This window comes from Watersipora subatra, chromosome 3 (genome assembly GCF_963576615.1).
Source record: "Watersipora subatra chromosome 3, tzWatSuba1.1, whole genome shotgun sequence".
Taxonomy (NCBI): Eukaryota; Metazoa; Bryozoa; class Gymnolaemata; order Cheilostomatida; family Watersiporidae; genus Watersipora; species Watersipora subatra.
The window spans coordinates 42,594,537-42,617,240 of NC_088710.1; the positions used below are offsets into that span (position 1 = coordinate 42,594,537).

At 33.3% G+C, this 22,704-nt stretch overlaps 1 protein-coding gene across 1 annotated transcript; it reads right to left on the minus strand.

Moving 5' to 3' along the window:
* Window positions 1–6: 6 nt before the first annotated feature.
* LOC137391982 (cytochrome P450 10-like) lies at window positions 7–20,949 on the minus strand. Its single transcript, XM_068078564.1, has 11 exons — window positions 20,839–20,949; window positions 18,351–18,550; window positions 12,401–12,464; window positions 10,542–10,668; window positions 9,473–9,572; window positions 7,425–7,545; window positions 5,890–6,033; window positions 4,044–4,213; window positions 2,196–2,274; window positions 1,147–1,344; window positions 7–440 (listed from the first exon to the last, which is right to left on the minus strand). Exons 1-11 carry the CDS (start codon window positions 20,845–20,847, stop codon window positions 309–311), a joined length of 1,344 nt encoding a protein of 447 aa, XP_067934665.1. The 5' UTR covers window positions 20,848–20,949; the 3' UTR covers window positions 7–308.
* Window positions 20,950–22,704: the final 1,755 nt, after the last annotated feature.

Sequence of the window (22,704 nt, forward strand, 5' to 3'; positions counted from 1 at the left end):
TATTCATCTGGTCAATCTATTTTATATATTTTGCTGCCGATATTGTATTGACATATAACATATTCATAAGCCGAGTATATCTAATCATAGAAATTTATGAAAAACAAACACATCTCTATCCCAAGTTTATAGATTAATTATTTATAAGTTTAATTAGAAAAATCTTTCACTATATATTTGGAACAGACATAATATATAGCTGTAAATACAACATTGTTTCTAATGGCATCCAATGGTAAGATACTTCCTGCAGCCTCAGCTTTCTAATAAATGGATCAAAGCTACGCCTTTCTTATACCCATAATGCTTTAGTTTTTAGAAATCATGCTTGACCTCTCTATGAACTTCATACTCATATGCGCAGAGCTAGTCATGACCGTGTGTAACACAGGCTCTGGAGGTAACAACTCCGGATAAAAGACATGAAATCTTGATATAATCTGCAAGAGAGAACCTAAATAATTACAATAATAACAAATATACACAAGAATACCATATAAAATAATGCAATACAATATGTCAAAAAGATGCACTGTGATGGGATATCATATAAAACGACGCGACAAGGGAAACATCCCCTGTACATAAAATGACATGAACAAAACCTATTATAATATACAAGCAAGGCAGCACAATGTAATATGTTGTAATATGACCTAGTATAACATTGTGCTATGCAAAGCAAATTAATACACTCTAAGATAATTTTATAAAATAAAATATAACACAATAAAATTAGATATAGCAAAACAACAACAACAACGACACAACAACTCATTGTTGTAATTTTGAACTGCTGCGACTACTACCCATACTTGTATAATCCTGAGAGGAACAGGTTATGAATTTCCATAGTGTAATAATGCAACTTGTAAAATAATCCAGGATCATTACTGTGTTCTTTGCTAATTTTACATTATTTCACGTTTAACTGCACAAATGCATGATATAGAATACACTAAGTATTAAAGCATAATAGCCATTCTACAACATGAAGAAATTATAATGTTTTAGTAGATAAACTGCAAGAGACTTGATCATTGACATCTAAATTAAATGCCAAGAATATTTTCATTATAACTTTTGATTGTTTCCTTTATGAAACGGTTAAAAAACATCTATTAAGAATATCAAATGCCCGCCTACCCTCGCAAGCCCAAGGTGCATCTCCTGCTCTGCCAGTCGTCTGCCTATACACATCCTGGCCCCATGGCCCCAGACTAAATTAACAACACCCATGTCTTCGCTTCTCTCATTCAGCCATCTCTCAGGGATGAAGTCATTTGGTTGAGAGAAAACATCGCCATTTCTACACAAGGTGCAAGTGTTGGCTTGTATGTGAGTCTGTAACAAAGCAAACTGCAGTTTTTAATAGAGAAATAAAATTAAATTTTGTGGTACTTGACTGGTTTCCGTTCACAACTACACACTCTTGCTATACACAACTTGCTTTCGGCTCATACCACATTGTATGTACAAAATGATATTATTCTTGCCTATAGCTTGTAATATACATGTATATGAACGGGAGGGTTTAAGCAAACTTTAATATACTGATAAATGACTGTTCCAGCCACTGAGTTCATGCGATATAATGTGATATAATACGCTGTGGCATAAAATTACATGAAAGATTTTAATATAATATACATAAATACAATGTAATGGAACCTGTTGTAATATGATGTAGTGTAGTATGATATACAATAAAGTAGTATAATATAACATAGTGGTGTGATTTATCGTAGCACTTTATCACCAGTTTATGCAGAATTTAGCCAAATGTGTACTGGAAATGCACCCATTAGTATCTAAATTGATTCTATCAGTCTAGTGAAAGAATATTAGTCAAATTGTCTACGTTAACCGCAACAAACTATCAAATTAAATGGTAATATGATCTAGTGATAACATACGTTTTCTAACACCAAAGCAGCCAAGAATTGATTTGACCAGATCTGGAGGAAAAGGCCTATATGCTAACTATAGCTGGGATCCTGATACCAAACTATTCATGTAGTTTGTGAGAAGCAGCATGATGGGGTAGATATGATCAGAACTACAGACAGCAACTGCTTGTTACATGAAACAGAAGTGCTTGCCAGATGCAAACATTAAAGATATAAAATTGATTATACAGAGACAAAGTAGGGTACTTAGACTTCATTTAGGAAGTATGGTGCAGTAGTGCTTACCCCCGCAGGCACTCGGTAGCCTAAGATCTCTACATCCTCGTTCAGCAATCTACTTGTAGCGAATGTGACTGGATAGAGCCTAGGAATGTAGAACGAATTTATTATAAACTGTTATGTACAGCGTTATGTACAACGTTATACACAACGTTATGTACAATGTTATATACAATGTTATATACAACGTTATGTACAACATTATGTACAACGTTATGTATAACGTTATGTACAACATTATGTACAACGTTATGTACAGCGTTATGTACAACGTTATGTACAACGTTATGTACAACGTTATGTACAACGTTATGTACAACGTTATGTACAGCGTTATGTACAACGTTATGTACAACGTTATGTACAACGTTATGTACAACGTTATGTACAACGCTATGTACAACGTTATGTACAACATTATGTACAGCGTTATGTACAACGTTATGTACAACGTTATGTACAACGTTATGTACATTGTTATATACAACGTTATGTACAACGTTATGTACAGCGTTATGCACAACGTTATGTACAACGTTATGTATAACGTTATGTACAACGTTATGTACAACGTTATGTACAACGTTATGTACAACGTTATGCACAACGTTATGTACAACGTTATGTACAACGTTATGTACAACGTTATGTACAACGTTATGTATAACGTTATGTACAACGTTATGTACAGCGTTATGTACAGCGTTATGTACAACGTTATGTACAACGTTATGTACAACGTTATGTACAACGTTATGTACAACGTTATGTACAACGTTATGTACAACGTTATGTACAACGTTATGTACAACGTTATGTACAACGTTATGTACAACGTTATATACAACGTTATGTACAACGTTATGTACAACGTTGTGTACAACGTTATGCAGACACAGAAAACAAAGATTTGCTAGGTTGAACTAAGTTAATGAACCTGTGTGTAAACAGGCAGCTTTATACTATATTTAAACGTTTGAATTTCCATAAACACTGAATCATCCCAAAACGACTGTTTAATGGAAGTCGTTGGACGTTTGAATATGACCGGAGTTTACGCCGTTAAACATTATCACAGAGTTGTAACTGGCTGCTGTACAGTTTTTGGTAGCTTTTTATATGCAATTATTGCAGGAATTTGAGCTCGGGAAATAAATAAAATATGATATTTTACGCTTTTCAAATGCTCATTCTTTAGATATCATCTTTTTGCAGATAATACTGTGTAATTTTTAGAATTGATGAACAAAGATTAAAGATAGGTGAACTTATGCAAAATTTTAATAGACTATCAACAAGTATCAGCATTTCTATATCATTTGTGATTGTATTTGGATATTTGAGGTGATCTGACTGCCAGGATGTTCCAAGATTAAAACTGAAAAAGCTTGATAGCGGTTAAAAGCTAAACACGTTAAAACCGTATTGACTGTGGAGAAATCAGTCGGAATAGTAACTGCAGTAATTAAAGTTTTAAAACTATAAGACACTCTAAATTCAAAACTTTAAAACACAGCAATTTGATTATTTGTGTTATGATCTATTTATAGACAAAGTTCAGCTGTGATTACATTTACATTGCGTTGTTTGTCTTTTGTTAGCCTGATCATTCTATTTGACTGAACACAAAAACAATCCTATTTGAGCATCAGAACTAAAAAAAGCCATTTTCTTCTTAAAACTATGATTTTTAGCTAAAGGTCCTCTGTTCTTAGCTGAGTTTTTATTTGTTCATAACTTTTTATGTAGAGTTGTGGCAACCTCTCCTTAATTTTTTATAAAAATTTTCCTTGGTGCTAAATTTATTTTTGATATCATTATTTTAGTTGAAAATGGTGAAGATAACAAACTGACCTTTGAGCCTCTTTAATGCACGCCTTGGTGTATCGAAGTTTCTCCATCATTTCAGGAGTTATGACATCGCAGTCAGACCCAAGCACTTCCTGTACCTCATTAAAGAGGGTTTGCTGGCATCCTGGGTTTTTTGAGAGCAAATAGAGAGTCCACATGAGGGAATTTGAAGCCTTGAATATAACACAAAAATAGCAAAACAATCATAAAAACAGTTGTTAACTTTTCAGGGCTTTGAAGACCTCTGTATGAGTTTTGCAGCAAAACAGTGATAATTTAATGCAATGTTGCTGCCTTCAAATTGTGCTGACTTTACTCAAAAGAATACTAAAGCTGGCTACGTATCTAAGAGTAAAGGACTGCTACAGTCAGCAATTTGACTTACTATGCTGTCAGTAAATTAGAGCCTTAGATTCCAGAGCTTCCTGCACTTTGTTTAAAAATTTCGGTATTTGTTTAAAAATCTATGTAAACAGAACTAAAAATCTGCAAAGGATGTTTTCTGAAGCAGTAGTTTTGTTTGAACTTCAGCACACAGTGATTGGTTTGAGAGCCTTGAGCACTTTCAACTATGCCAGCCTACATCCTAGGCAATGAAAAAGGAAAAGAACATGTTTCAATTTAGTATGATATAATATAAAATAAATATAATAGAATATACGACTAAATAAAATAATATCATATGATGCAATGTAAATAGAATAATATACTATAATATTTAATTGCAAATTATAGTATATTATTGCATAGCATAATGTGATATGATTTAGTATAACATAGTATAGCAGCAAATAAAACAGTGTACTATAATGCTCAATAAAATCTTATAGTATTATTTCATAACTTCATATGAAACCAAATAGGTTTATGATAGTATTACTCTGAATTTTAATCCGGTCACCAGATTTTATATTCAAATCAACAAAAGAAGTTCTTTTTCAAGCTTAATCTCTTTACAATACTAACAGCAGCTGCAAACTACTAAAGACGGACTTTTAATATCAATGGACTACTTGAGTGCTTTGATCTATTAATATTTCTATGAATGCGTCTAACAAGCCGTCATCTCATCACAATAAACACACATTTTTTATTCTTGGATCAAAAGACAATTCAGACAATGTTATTATTGCTGCTAAAACCTCACAGTTTCTACTGACCCAACCATGAGTTGCTAATAACTCACAGCTTCTACTGACCCAACCATGAGTTGCTAATAACTCACAGTTACTACTGACTCAATCATGAGTTCCTAATAACTCACAGTTTCTACTGACCCAACCATGAGTTCCTAATAACTCACAGTTTCTACTGTCTCAACCATGAGTTGCTAATAACTCACAGCTTCTACTGACCCAGCCATGAGTTACTAATAACTCACAATTTCTACTGACTCAACCATGAGTTGCTAATAACTCACAGCTTCTACTGACCCAGCCATGAGTTACTAATAACTCACAATTTCTACTGACACAATCATGAGTTGCTAATAACTCACAGTTTCTACTGACTCAACCATGAGTTGCTAATAACTCACAGTTTCTGCTGACTCAATCATGAATTGCTAATAACTCACAGTTTTTACTGACCTAACCATGAGTTACTAATAACTCACAATTTCTACTGACCCAACCATGAGTTCCTAATAACTCACAGTTTCTACTGACTCAACCATGAGTTGCTAACAACTCACAGCTTCTACTGACCCAGCCATGAACTGCTAATAACTCACAGTTTCTACTGACCCAACCATGAGTTCCTAATAACTCACAGTTTCTACTGACCCAACCATGAACTGCTAATAACTCACAGCTTCTACTGACCCAACCATGAACTGCTAATAACTCACAGTTTCTACTGACCCAACCATGAGTTCCACTAACATGACTCCGATCTCAAAGTTACTGAGTCCTTGACCAGCCAACAAGTAAGATACAAGACACTGACGCTTGTTCTCGTCTACCTCACCACCTTGGTTCAGCTCTTCGAGTCTCTGTTATGGAAAAGATGTGGGAAAAGATTAAAATGAAATCTACAAACTCGAGTTTGCTGGAGTGTCTGTTAATACCATTGTAGAATCAGTCAACCAGTTTACATATCATTGAGTGACATTATTGTTACATTTAGTTGAGTTGCCTACAGTTGTAGTTCTCCTTCTTTGAAGCTTTTAAAGGAAAGGAACACTAGAAAGGAACTTAAATCTGATGTGGAGAGCAAGAAAAGTAACTATTAATAGTGTGGATCTTTTGTGGCTATAGATTAGTTATAAACCAACTAGCTCTTGTTTGGAGTAGAGTAGCCACATTTGAGTAGAGAGCAATACTCTGAATCTAAAGAACACTCATTGTAATGAGTTAACCTAGGTCAGCATTTCTTAAACTGGCTTAGATCAAACCTTAGATGTTTAGTGAGTTAGTCTCAAACATTCGGTGGTCAGCTACTTCCAGTCTAACATTCACTACAATAAGAATACTGTTGATATATTTCCTTCAGACGGTTCTTTTAAGATATTAATAGTAACTTGTGGAATGTATGACTTCTCTAATTCCAGGTACAACACAAAATACACTAGTTGGCTTTACAATGAGGGTGTATTGTAACAATGGTATTAGACAAGTATAGATAACTCCAACAGCTGGGGCAACGATTAAGTGGTAATGCCTTTTCATTTATTTTGCTGTTATTGCTTTTGTTTCTTAAGCCATAATTTATTGACGTCAGCTCGTTGCTGTAAATGGTGTCAGTAGAAAACTTTGTAACCTTTACACCAAATGCACAAAACCTAGCTTTTAAAGCTGTTGGGAGAGGGAGTTGCGACTGCATTATGATTGACTGTACGATACTAGTCGAGTAAGGCTAAATTAAAAGTTGACCTCTTTTCAACAAAATTGTCATTTAAAATAGAGAAAACATTTCTGTATAATTTATTTCAATGTCGTCAGTATGCAAATGATTGTTTGAAGTCATATTTTAATATTGTTTTAAATTGAGTTTTTAGTGAAAACCTGTGTACTTTCATATTTTCATTATTATTGTTATTAGTAGCATTATTAATATATTATGAGTACTGCTTGTGATGTTAATAGTTCATTCGTAACAACACTATAGAGACATAATTGAGATTATTAAACTATTTTTAATTTTTGAATTGAATAGAAAATTGTGCTGCCAAGAGAAAATTGTTATCTATTATACAAATCGTTTCGGTTTGACTACTACTACTTCCTGCTAGTAGTAGTCAATCCGAAACATTGAACAAAACTGTGTCAAACTTGTGTGTGCAATCAGGAAGGCAAAAGATTAAGAAAGATACCAAAGCGGGTTTGGTGACCACGCCCACTCTGTCAACCTATACTTAATAAGTCGATGTCATAGCAATAGTACCTGATTGACTATCTTGAGGCTGGCACCAATTGCCCTGCCGCAGTGGTTCTCAAATTTTCGCCACATTGGTGTAGGGAAGCTCTTGTAGAAAGGCAAATCAAACATAAGTTTTTGCATGCACCTACAGACACGAGTAAAAACAGGCACTTTGAACGAAAGAAGACGCAGACATTCTGACATCATGACTGTGTTCTGTGCCTTAGTCATATCTGGTTTGTTTGTTAATTCTTATCACAGATAGTGTATTATCATTTACAGGTTGATCTATATGGTGTATCTACATGTATCTATTCATCTATCTATTAATCTATGTATCTATGTATTGATGTATCGATGTATCGACGTACCGATGTATCGATTGTATCTATGTATCAATGTATCAATCATTGATACATCTATGTATATTATACATTATATACATTATTATGTATCTATGTATCTTTTTATCTATGCATCTATGCATCTATGTATCTATGTATCTATGTATCTATGTATCTATGTATCTATGTATCTATGTATCTATGTATCTATGTATCTATGTATCTATGTATCTATGTATCTATAGGTCTATGTATCTATGTATCTATGTATCTATGTATCTATGTATCTATGTATCTATGTATCTATGTATCTATGTATCTATGTATCTATGCATCTATGCATCTATGTATCTATGTACCTATGTATGTATGTATCAATGTATCTATATATCAAGGTATCAAGGTATCACGGTATCAATGTGTCAGTGTATCTTTGTATCTACATGTATGTATCTACGTATCTGCATTTCTACGTTTTTACATTTCTACGTTTCTATGCTTCTATGTATGTATGCATCCATCAACCTATCTATGTATGTACCTATGTATGTATCAATCCATCTGTCTATGTATCTACCTGTCTACCAATCAATCTATTTATCCGCTTTGTGTAAGCTGTGTACATTGTTACTGAGCGTCAAAAATTCATTAAATACATTGAAAATAGCGAAATAGCAGAAATAGAGAGCTAACACAGTCAGCCTTTGATAGGTATAAATCAGTAGAATAAAAACCATGGCAACTGAAAGCCAAGACTGAGATCAATATGCTCTCACAAAAAAGGTAAAAGCTTATTTCAGCTGCTAACTGCAATGTACTAGCAGTACTTTTAGGTCTAATAATTGATACGCTGGTTTATGAGAGAAGTTAGGCTTGCTCTAAGCAGTGGATGTGGCTTAAATAACTCAGCAGACAACAGTAGCTAAAAAGTTGATAACTCTAGTTAGGTACCAGATCAGCTCTGAAATATATCACACAGTTTCAGTATTAACGAAGAAGTCACAGTGAAGAGAAGTCACAGAGTAAGGGGAGCAAATCTCTAACAGAGAGTTTAGTAGTGTCGAGATTTGTACTCTTCTCAAATCTATGATAAGCTGCAGGTGGTTAAAAAAACCAGTAAAATATATAGTAACTTACAATATTCAACCTGATCATACTAGAGCCATATAGCTTCACAGAGTCCCTCGACAAAAACCGAAAACAAAAACGCTTTTTTTCCAAACAAACCCAATCGACATGCTGATCTCTAATGGAATGTTGTTACTTCGCTCTCAATATCTCACTTTTTTGCATTCACTTTACAATTTTACAAAAAAATTATTTGTAGTTTTTTGTAGAGAATTTTGTCTTCTTTCAAATGGTTTATGATACAACAATCAATTTTAAAGCGACTGCCAATGGGAGTAGTTTTTGTTGATTAATGTTGCGCCTCTCTATTAAAACTTATATGAAAATAGTGGACGTGGCCTGTTTGTTTGGAAACGATCGAGCTCCCCAATACGCTTCCTTTGATCGCGAGACTCTGAAGCTATACGGCTCTGGATCATACTGATCTTAAGCAAGCCATGACCTATTTTAGATACTGGTTCCAAATGACTCATGCACATGCTAAGTACAACTGTGAAGGAACTCCTATTGTTACTATCAGTTAACAAGTGCTAAGCTGTAGCCCACAGCAATGCAAGCAGGTTACTTCACACCTTGTATATTCCCATCCATTTACGGTACCTGAAAACTCCTATGATGTTGGTGACTACTTCCATTGTGTCCACATCTGGTACTTCCTTTAGCGTTCCCAGCCTTGCATCCAGTAAAAATGTGTTTACCGCTGTAATGAAACTCTGTCTGGATCAAAAGGCATACATGATTTAAGCTGCGCCTAGTTGGATATTACATGCGGAAAGACTTCCTAGTTAAAAGATTAAGTGGCAGAAAGTTTGTATAAATTGTAAAGTTAAATAATATTACATACAGTCAAACTGCTACACAAGAATCCAATTCATTCTGGTGCGATCTTCATGTTTAACAAAGTCTCAAATTGAATCATATGTTACAAGAAGGATACATTCTACTTTATTTTATTAATGTCACAATCTAAAACCTATTATAGCTCTTCAATAAGTAATGGATGCATTTGCATGTGAAATTTTATCAAAACCATTAAATAAATTTAAACGGCTAAATAAAAAACCAAAGGTTAAGTTCCAAAAAGATGTTTTTGTTGTGCTTTACAGGCGTTCAACTAGAAGTGCTAACATGGAAATGGAAACGTTTGGAAGTACTGAGATGCACTATACGATACATTTTATATCTTCAACTAATGTAGATTATATATTTTTATCATCAATATAATTTGTATATTTGCTTTTAATTTTTTCAGTTTGAATAACCAAACTGTAATTTTTGAAAAAATCGAGTATGTTGGAAAGTTTTTATGTTGAAGGAATGTAAGCAGACACGCTGCACTATATATAGCCTTACACATCCTTGACAGCGATAAAAACACTTTAATAATATCACGCTTTCTGTCTAGTAAACAACTCAAGGTAAACAGAAATATCTTAAGTGTAGCAATCACCTCCCATTGTGAAATAGTGCACAACTGTGTTTCCTTTGTTAACCTTTGTTGCATTATTCTCTTGTTTTAAAAAATCTCTGATATAATCAACACGTTTGAGCTATTTTGTTGCTGAAAGTTAGTCTTGTATCCAATGTATTTGTTACAAATTCATTTTTTTAGACTGGAGAGAGGCCTAGATTTTGGGTGAAAAGCCGTCTTATCAAGGATGATACATACATTCCATAGACCACCTGAAGAGTATGTCATTCAAGTCATGCACAATAGCGTTGTCATCCTTTGAAAGTGCCAAAAGTTCTACTAAATCCTTGGCAACATCATCCATTGGCTCCATATACTGCACCACCTGTTAACAATCCAAAACAAGCACTGATAAGTAAGAGTACAAATGAAAAAACTCACAAACACAATTTGTACTATATCATCTATATTAATATGTAGTAAATAATTAGTTTTTTCATACAACAAGCAAAAAACTATTTTATGGCCTCAGCCTATAATTTATTTTATGACTTCAGCCTATAATGTATTTTATGACCTCAGCCTATAATGTATTTTAAACATGGAATTGCTAAAGAATTTCACAACGAATGCTTGTAAATATCCCTAGGCTAAAATTTGAAATAATAAGGGAGACAAATTCTGTCTACTTCTGTAAACATTGCAAATTTCCACTGAAAATACCTCAAAAAAACAACTGCAGCAAATTTAATATTTGCCGTGTGCTTTTAACCTATAATTTTGATTGCATGCAATAAAAAAATATTCAATTCAGCGGATCAGATTGGTTTCCTTTTTCGTTTAGAGATCATTGAATTCACAGAATTATTCATGATTCCTGACTGCATCACACACATGAAATGTTCTATATTACAGCATAAGTTAGGCCTTTTTGGGCTTCCGCTATTATAGATTATAGATTGCAGATATAAAGAAAGCCTGACCTTTCGTGTCTATATCTTACTGCCATAAACTTTTTAGCAAACACTTCGCAATGTTAACTTTATTATTCTAATTTCTTATTATTAAATTATTCTAAAAGTTTATATAAGCTGGAAAATGTTTTAATTCTATTAGATATGATATCACTACTATAGCAAAATACTTTACAAATTGTTGCTATAAAAGCCAGCCTTTGGACAGCTAATAATATATGGAAGTTGTCATACTTGACAAACCAATAAGGTTTTCTCTCAATGTTTGTAATCAAGCAATTTAAGTACTGTGCAAAAAGTTGATTGGCAAAAACTCACGCACACATGATTGTGTTTTGGGATTAGGTAAACAATTTTATCAAACCCGTAGAAACCTATTAGTACAAATTGTACTGTACAATTTTACCAAATCATGCTGATGTACAATTGTTTACAGCTGTCATAGAAACGGTCATAGAAAACACGCCCACAGTATCTCAGTGTCTAACGTTTTAGCTGAGGTATTCTGATGTAACTGTTTGATTTGACTGGTAAGAAATTTTTATTAATAGTTCATCGGTAAAACTTTGAATGTTAATCAAATGATCCAAAACTTTAGGCTTTCAACCAAATGTGAAAAAAGCCAAAAATATATTTTTGGCGATGCTGACTTTGGCTTGGCTCACCTTTCCGTGTAGTATTATAGATGATCAAATAAAATGGCAAAGCGTTGAAATTTTGCCATTATAAACAATATTTTTCTAATATTTCTATTAGAAAGTTTTTTAATACAAGCAGCGTCTGTAGTTCTTCTAACCAGCCAATCAAGATCAGCCACATCTTAGCAGCTCAACCCTTTATTGATTGCTTCGAAGATGCTAGAAGAGCGAGCAACTCGTGTCATGTGGAACCGTGTCTACATTTTTACAAACAGTTTTTGCAAATACAACAAGACAAGGTTTAGTTACAGTTATTACTGATCACTCGCTAAAATAAAAGTTATATGAAATAACATGAGGGCAGCATATAAACAATATTCGGGAAAAATTACATCGACAGAAAGCAGCTAACAGCAACTAATGAAGCCAAGATCAATAGATCGAGTATATTCTATGAACCGAAAATAGACTGGCTCCACTGGTCACTATGTACGAGAGCGCATACCTCCTTCGGTCTCAGCATCTTCTTGTTGATAGCTGTTCTGTACTTGTACCATGTCTCACCATTCCTGTAATATTTAGTATACATATTAATACAGATAAGGAGTTTTTAGACTTGGGAGTCTTTAATCTCTATTGTAATAACAACAACATAATTGATACAATAGTAATAAGAATGTAACAGCGTTAATTATGAAAAATAATATAACCAGAAAAATGAAAGTAATAAATACAATAATGATGGTAATGATAATAACACTAGTGATAATAATAATAGTGTTATATCTTATCAATATTGCCCTTATTGTTATCATCTCTATTAATATGCTTGTTATTATTGAAGCCCCAGTTAGTATTATAGCTGTGCTCAGTAGTTACGATAACAACAAAATTAATATTAATAATTATAATGAGGACAATAACAGAAACATTTACAAACTGTATGTCTTGTAATTATTTTATCATTATGAACTCCTCAAATCCTAACTATAATACGGACTGTGTCTATCCTTCCTGTTTATATTAGGATGATAAAATGTATCGCTAAATTTATAATGGCACTAAAACAGTATCTGTTGGATAGTCTGGGAGAGCCAACCCTGGGGTTTGCTCGCTGACTTTCAGTCATAGCATCTTGATTAGCCATGCCATTGTGCATTGAGATCTGCATCACTACTTTCCTGGTTAAATAATTGGTATAATATTTACACATGTGTTGTCTTTTCTTCATTATTACTAATTTCAGATGGTTTATGACGTTTATGACGTTTACGACGTTTACGACGTTTACGACGTTTATGACGTTTATGACGTTTATGGCGTTTATGGCGTTTATGACGTTTATGGCGTTTATGGCGTTTATGGCGTTTATGACGTTTATGACGTTTATGACGTTTATGACGTTTATGACGTTTATGACGTTTATGACGTTTATGACGTTTATGACGTTTATGACGTTTGTGACGTTTGTGACGTTTGTGACGTTTGTGACGTTTGTGACATTTGTGACGTTTATGACGTTTATGACGTTTATGACGTCTATGACGTCTATGACGTCTATTACGTTTATGACGTTTATGATAAAATCAACTCCTTATCCTTTGTGTCACGAGTAGTCTTTGATCACTATAATGATTTAGTAGGCAACCTTTCACAACTGATCTACTTGAGAATGTTGTATGCACTGCAGCAGAGTACATGGTAAGTATCATCTGTGAATAAATTGCTATTTTTCATTATTAATGAACATATCTTGTTCAATGTTTAATTGCACCAGAGAACAGCCGACTAAATTGGCAGGCAAATCTATAAATGCTGCTGTTGTGTTTGATACTAAAAGTCAAAGACAGCATATTGGTATTGATTGGTTGATCGATTGATGTTTCTATCTAAGAGTTCGTTGCTGTCAGCTAGCTGGTTGTCACAAAGTATGTTCTAAACTAAAATTCAAAACCTGATGGATAACAATAAATCAGCTGATGATAAAAGTAAGAGGCTTTACAAGTACGCATCGAAGAAGAATACAAGTACACATCAAAGAAGAATACAAGTACGCATCGAAGAAGAATACAAGTACGCATCGAAGAAGAATACAAGTACACACCTAAGAAGAATACAAGTATGCATCGAAGAAGAATAAAAGTACACACCGAAGAAGAATACAAGTGCACATCAAAGAAGAATACAAGTACACATCGAAGAAGAATACAAGTACGCATCGAAGAAGAATACAAGTACACATCAAAGAAGAATACAAGTACACATCGAAGAAGAATACAAGTACACACCAAAGAAGAATACAAGTAACACCAAAGAAGAATACAAGTACACACCGAAGAAAAATACAAGTACACACCGAAGAAGAATACAAGTACACATCAAAGAAGAATACAAGTACACACCAAAGAAGAATACAAGTAACACCAAAGAAGAATACAAGTACACATCAAAGAAGAATACAAGTACACACCAAAGAAGAATACAAGTACACATCGAAGAAGAATACAAGTACACATCGAAGAAGAATACAAGTACACACCGAAGAAGAATACAAGTACACACCAAAGAAGAATACAAGTACACATCGAAGAAGAATACAAGTACACATCAAAGAAGAATACAAGTACACATCGAAGAAGAATACAAGTACACATCGAAGAAGAATACAAGTACACATCGAAGAAGAATACAAGTACACACCGAAGAAGAATACAAGTACACACCAAAGAAGAATACAAGTACACATCGAAGAAGAATACAAGTACACCCCGAAGAAGAATACAAGTACACATCGAAGAAGAATACAAGTACACATCGAAGAAGAATACAAGCTGATTTAAGCACAACGCTAATGAAATCAAATAAGAAAAATTTGTACCGCAATAAAAATAGATATGTAGAAATTTTAACAAGCTAACAGCCGGGTGCTGTCGCACCTCTAAACAACAGGCTGCTATTTGATATCTAGAAAAGGCTGCTGTTTGTGACATTAAATTGCTTCTTCGTTCAGGTTCTGCGCTCGGAAACCCTGTTAGACTTGCTAAAGCTGGATACGCGAACGGAATACACAAGAAAAGAGATTTCGCTTGTTTCTGCTTTTAGCATGCATTGCAGAGAGATCATAGCTAGAAAGGTATTTGTATCACCATGGAAAATACTGTCTATGTATTCTACAGACTTATTCGGCCCTCAAGCTAACAAAATCTCCAAATGTTCTCAAAGATTGTGCATTTTATTTCTAGCATTTAATTATTAGATATTGAATTCTAGCACTATGAGACCAAAACAACTGTTAGATTTTATATTCGGCCACTTCTCATAAATTATAAATCCCGGAGTAATGTCATCTGTAATCATAACAAATGTTGCAATGAACTAACGACTACCTATTCCATATCATATTATTATCACATAATAGCTAACCACTTCCCAACTAACAACGACATTCCTGGGATGTTCCGTAACGTTACGCAGAAATAACGTTCCAAACAAACATTGTCATAACGTTCTACAAACGTTATTTGATGATCATTGTAGAATTATGTTCCAACAATGTCGCAGGAACGTTGCATAGAATGTTGTGCAAAAATATTATCATAACGCTCAACAGAATGTTACAGGAATATACTTTGCTAACGTTATCATAACGTCGTTAGAGAACATTATCAATGAATGTCCCAGGAATGTCCCAGGAACGTTACTCTGGAATGTTCGAGTGCAAACATTCATGTAACATTGGCTTGCAATGTAACTAGAATATTATGGGGTGACATCATATTTACATTCAAATAATTGTCCCAGCAATGTTTCAGGAATGTTACTTTTGAATGTTCGAGGGTTAATGTTCATATAACATTGGCTTGCAATGTAGTTAGAACATTATGGTGTTACATCAATTGTACTTTCAAATGAATGTCCTAGCAATGTTACAGAAATGTTACTTTTGAATGTTCGAGGGTTAACATTCATATATTATTGGCTTGCAATGTAACTAGAATATTATGGTGTGACACCATATTTAACTTCAAATGAATTTTGTAGCAATGTTTCAGGAATGTTACTTTTGAATGTTTGAGTGTTAACAATCATATAACATTGGCTTGCAATGTAACTAGAATATTTTGGTGTGACATCATATTTAACTTCAAATGAATGTCCTAGGAATGTCCCAGGAACGTTACTCTGGAATGTTCAAATGAAAACATTCATATAACATTGGCTAGCAATGTAATTAGAATATTATGGTGTGACATCATATTTAACTTCAAATGAATGTTCCAGGAATGTCCCAAGAATGTTACTCTGGAATGTTCGAGCGTTAACGTTCATATAACATTGGCTTGCAATGTATTTGGAATATTATGGTGTGACCTCATATTTAACTTCAAATGAATGTTCCAGGAATGTCCCAGGAACGTTACTCTGCAATGTTCGAGTGCAAACATTCTTGCAACATTGGCTTGAAATGTAACTGGAATATTATGGGGTGACATCATATTTACATTCAAATAATTGTCCCAGCAATGTTTCAGGAATGTTACTTTTGAATGTTTGAGTGTTAACATTAATATATTTAGGTTGCTTTGGAGATGTAATGTTGGTGGAATGTTGTATAGCTTAAGGAAAAAATATTGTCGACGGTTATGCTCGGTACATTATAGTAACGTTGTACGCAATTTATTAGAGGATCATTCTGTGAAACATCAAAATGTTAGAAATTGTCTACACAGTTACACCCAACTAATGTTCTGGACGAAAACGTTCCTGGGATGTTAGCTAATATCTTTGAGGCAACATCATGGAAAGCATGCTTGTGGAATATTCTGTAACATATTCTCCCCATGTCGTAGGAATTTTGCACCAGATCATCTGCTCAATGTTACGTAATGGTTAAACTCCATACTATTCCGAATATATTAGAAAACAATATTATGTGAATGTTTACACCCAAAAATTTCAAAGTAGCAATCCTGTAACATTGCTGGGACATTCAATAACCATGTTTTGTAACAACGTTATAATAACGTTAGCAAACCTTTTCCACTAACTTTCTAGCTAAAATGGTACAAAAACACATGATTTAATTTTTGGAAGTTGTCACCCTTTCATAACAAAAAATTCTTTAAAATGATGCAAATTAAAGATTTTATAGATTTTTTATCACAGATATAGAAACAAACAAAATAATGAAAAACAATAATGATAATTTTGAATGATTTATGTAAATGAATTGAAAAGTCACTACAAATTTCAATTTTCGCACTTCATTAGACGTATCGCAAAAATGACTAAGGTCCATTAAGCTTTCTGGGTGCTGTAAAGTGTCATACCATGACGCGACGGTGTGAGTGCATCGCATCTGAACACATTCTGGGACTTTTTGGGGTGGTTTCAAGTGTTATGTGCTAGTCTATTTTACAGTAGATTAAAGCTATGTCTGACTAGCTAATGAGTATAAAATCATTACTTTCGTTGAGTGAACCCAATGCCCAACCATGTGTCAACAACTTTTCTGCCTTTAAATTTTGTTTCAGCTCAACATTATGGAATATTATGGAAAAAATGTTCGTGGAATATTACGCAATGTTCTCCCAATATTGTGGGAGTGTTATGTGAGATCATTTGCTAACATTCCAGCAATGTATTTCCCGCAATGTTGCTGGGATGGTGTGGGAAATACGTTCCAGCAATGTATTTCCCACAACATTGCTGGAACGTTGTGAGAGTTACGTTCCAGCAATGTATTTCCCACAACGTTTCTGGAACGTTGAAAATGTGTCTACAAATAATCTTGTGACAACGTTACGATGAAACGTTTCTGGGACTTTTTGGAACATCCCTGGAACGTTCTGGGAACGTAAAATTGTTAGTTGGGTTATTCCTACTTATTCTGAAAAGAATGAAACATAGCTATCTCCGTGGTATCTACCACTTCTAAAGTTGCCTTGAGAGGTGTTCATTCTTGCTTCTCGCTCATAGAATCTTGGCGTATTAGCTTTATTTAAGCAAAGCTATTATTTTGCAATGCATGTTTTTATTTGTACAATAAAAGGATGCTAATACCGCAGGCTTACTAAAAACTTCAACAAAGTTTCACAATGAAAAAGATTAAGTGTGAAGCAGTTGAACTCTAAGTTTAACATTAAAAACAAACCATAAGTTGAACATATCACAAGTTTCACTAATTGTCAATTTTTTTGTTCCATGCCAGATTTGAAGCCATTTTGTCTGAAATTCCTTAATAATTCATCAAACTTTCAACTTCCAAAATAATCTTTTCAACTGCGAAACAACAAATCTCAGATTTACTTGAGTGTGATAGTGAGGTTATCAACTCTAAATTTTATTTTAGACTGACGCATAAGTACATGCGCCCGCCAGCGAAATGTGAATCTTATGATAAACCGATGAGAGATTTTAATTGCTTGGTCAGTAAAATTAAAATCTTTGCCTACCCATTGACCATGCCAGCTCCAAGTTTGTTCTTCAGCCTGTATGTGAGTAAAGGCTCTAGCGGTATTCTGGTGGGCATTTTACCATCAGCTCTCATCACCTTGCTGTACTCTTTGTAATCGGTTACCACAACAATGGTTATCGCAGGAGCGTAGCGCTCTTTGTAAATGGCGCCATACTTTTTATAGCGCATGTTGTAAGCCTGAATAAATCAGTATTGTTGACATTACCAAAAGCAAATACAAATTCAGTCAAACTTCAGAGACCAAAAAATAATAATGTAGCATGTATCAGAATGATTTGCAATTGAAATATTTTTTACGTATCGACTAAAAATGATAAGCCATAAAGACTCGCTGGTGAAGATGAACTCCAAGTGAGCTCTATCTGTTGGGCACGTAACCCTTTGGGAGTGAATATAATTTAACAGGGGATTCACAAGAGTCAATAGTTATTTTTATCTTCTCATCTAACCAACCAATCTAGCATAAATAGAATAATTGTTGTCAACAGGAACTGGCAAATCATTCAGAAAGTATGTCCATAAATCTGTTTTTGAGACAATTTCGTTGCGATAAAAATGGGACTTCAGACATCACGGTCCATGCTCATAAACATCAGTAGCTATGAGGACAACTTTTGAAGCTTTTACAAACCTACCTGTTTTGGCTCACTGCAAATTTTAAATCAAGCCATAAGTGATAGAACAAAATGGTCAAAAAATTTAATAATAATCACATAATTGTAGAATGAAGGATTATTTAATGTGGTTCATTTCTCACTCTTTGTTTTTTACTATAATTCAACGTGGTTATTTTACTCAAAAGATTTTGGCAAGAAGCCAAATTATCATCCTTCTGAATGCTCTGGTGAATAAATCACAAAGCAAGAAAGCACGCCAAGTTTGAGCTCGCCCGAGTATAAATTGATGAGATATTTTAAACTCAGGCTTCTTTGTAAGTGCATATGCACTGAAACTTACCTCGTACTAGACTTAACAATGTTGTCTATGTAAAGGCACAATAAAGTACAACAGTGGCTATTTTTTGCCAAAAATCTCAAATCACAACTTGTAATCACAAATTATTTGCATGTCTCCATGTTATCTTTTAAAAAAGAATATAGAAGAAAAGCTAAACTCTAGTGCCAGCCAGCACTATAAACTAACACTTTCGAGGCGTATACAAGTAGATACTCATAGATCATTTGTGCTAGAGAGCAGCTGTTTCTGACCTCAACTACATGTATGTTAGAGTGTATGTCCAGGACTGTGACCATATGATTGATATGTATGTGATAAGCAAATAAACCATATATGCATTCACATAGATACAGATACATTCACATAGATACAGATACATTCACATAGATACAGTTACATTCACTTAGATACAGATACATTCACATAGATACATTCGCATAGATACATTTACATAGATACAGACACATTCACATAGATACAGATACATTCATATAGATACAGATACATTCACATAGATACAGATACATTCACATGGATACATTCGCATAGATACATTTACATAGATACAGACACATTCACATAGATACAGATACATTCACATAGATACAGATGCATCCACATAGATACAGATACATTCACATAGATACAGATACATCCACATAGATACAGATACATTCACATAGATACAGATACATTCATATAGATACATTCGCATAGATACATTTACATAGATACAGACACATTCACATAGATACAGATACATTCACATAGATACATTCGCATAGCTACATTTACATAGATACAGACACATTCACATAGATACAGATACATTCACATAGATACAGTTACATTCACATAGATACAGATACATTCACATAGATACATTCGCATAGATACATTTACATAGATACAGACACATTCACATAGATACAGTTACATTCACATAGATACAGATACATTTACATAGATACAGATGCATTCACATAGATACAGATACATTCACATAGATACAGATACATCCACATAGATACAGATACATTCACATAGATACAGATACATTCATATAGATACAGATACATTAACATAAATACACATTCATTCACATAGATACAGATACATTCACATAGATACAGATACATTCATATAGATACATTTACATAGATACAGACACATTCACATAGATACAGTTACATTCACATAGATACAGATACATTCACATAGATACAGATGCATTCACATAGATACAGATACATTCACATAGATACAGATACATCCACATAGATACAGATACATTCACATAGATACAGATACATTCATATAGATACAGATACATTAACATAAATACACATTCATTCACATAGATACAGATACATTCACATAGATACAGATACATTCACATAGATACAGATACATTCACATAGATACAGATACATTAACATAAATACACATTCATTCACATAGGTACAAATACATTCACATACACCAAGCCTCAATGACTCGCAACGTACATCAAACATCTTGTCGAAGGAAAGTCCCCTCCAGCCTGTGAGATACTGGAAAGCGGTCCCAAAGTATGGCAAACCTTTTGGACCAGGGATTGATTCAAAGCTTTTCAGCTGCAGTAAAAAATAACATAAACAGGAAAACAATTTTTTAAACCATCCTTGATTGATCAGCTATCAAAGTACGTATAATATAAACAAACACACACAGTATCTGTAGAGTATATTTTGATATTGATACATGTCATTCCAGTTAGAACAGAGTTTAGCTATAGTTATAAAAACAGTTGTTATATATAATCCAGACCATCTGTAAAATTAAATAAACATTCTGTTAATAGATATTTTCATTTCTTTTTGTTTCTTCCTATATTGCCTATAACGTATTCCTTGTGTGTAAGATATGACAACATTAATATATAAATATAATGTGCATTTACTGATACATATATCCACCTCAATAGTTTTATTGAAAATGTTAACCTCTAGATAAAACCTAAAACACAAACGATATAGATAATATATTATAGACTATAAACTACAGACTTTAGACTATAGACATATAGATTATAGACAACAAACAATAGATGGCGTACTATAGATTATAGACTATACACTGTAGACTAAATACTATATATAGACTACATTTTAGAAACTATAGATTATACTATTGATTTTTGACTATATACCACAGCTGAAAAATTACATGAAGATTATAATGACGCTATATCACTGGCATAAGCTACAGAGTGTGTGATAACTCCAAATTCCTTCTAAACTATGTACCATATAACAAGCAGTAAATAATGCATATACATGTATATATAACTTCAGGCTGGTGAACTTATGTGACGGGGATAAATGAACTGTGTACAACTTTATGATATTAACAGTCAATCTCTCAAAACAATAAAAACTCATTTTGCTTAGTTACGAAGTGCTGAACCTATAAGAGCAATAATTATACATAAATTATAAATATACATATTATTAATAGTATATGTATATTTATTATATGTATAATATTATTGCATATATTATATATGAATTATACATAAAATTTAAAAACAAATTAATTTTCAAAAGTATGCGCAGTATTACATTGCAAAAAAAAACTTTATTTAGACACTATTGAATTTTCCGTGACTGTTGTTTTGAACTACAATTCTATTCTGTAATTTTTCAATACAAAAGGTTTAGCTTTGAAATTATGAAACTCCAAATCAGACAGTTTTAACAATTTGAAAGAAAAAATTTAAATCTGCTAATCTCGAAGCTCAGCGTTAAAACTTGCCAATTTGTACAAAAATGATTTCAATATTAACTTTTTTTCTCAATGTTTTGAGCAATAAAGAATGAACAACCAAATTTAAAATTTAAAAGTTCAAATTTTTCCAAATTTATATTTAGCAATTTAACAAGTATTCAAAGAACTTACGCACAGATGATGAGAGCTCTGTGCATGAAAAAATGCAAACATCTGACAAGCCCATGCAATTCAGCATGAAAAACTATGTTCCTGGCTATCTATGCTCAAGTATTTCTTTATGCCAGATCTTTGTCTCATCTCCTTTATTTGCTTTGGAATGCTCCGATGAAAAACTAAATTTTTTAATAACATGTAAACATGCCTTTGCTAAACCACCAGCTGGGAGGCATTCATTATTTTACACATCATACACTTTTATTTTAGCAAAAGAAAAATTTGAAAATACAAAATCCATAATTTTGCATTGCAATCTCAGAATTTTAAATACGAAATTTTAAAAGTGAAACTGAGCAAAATATGTTCATCTAACTATTCAAAGACACAAGAAATAGCATAATAAAAACTTACTTCTGGTAATGGCACTTGTTCGGTGACAGGGCTGT

Excerpts from the sequence above, each read along its gene's own strand:
- LOC137391982 (XM_068078564.1), bottom strand. Across the intron at positions 9,573-10,541 it reads CTTCAGGTGGTCTATGGAAT|CGGTAAACACATTTTTACTG; the intron begins GTATGTATCATC and ends GTTTCATTACAG. Across the intron at positions 4,214-5,889 it reads TGGTTGGGTCAGTAGAAACT|GCTTCAAATTCCCTCATGTG; the intron begins GTGAGTTATTAG and ends GTTATATTCAAG.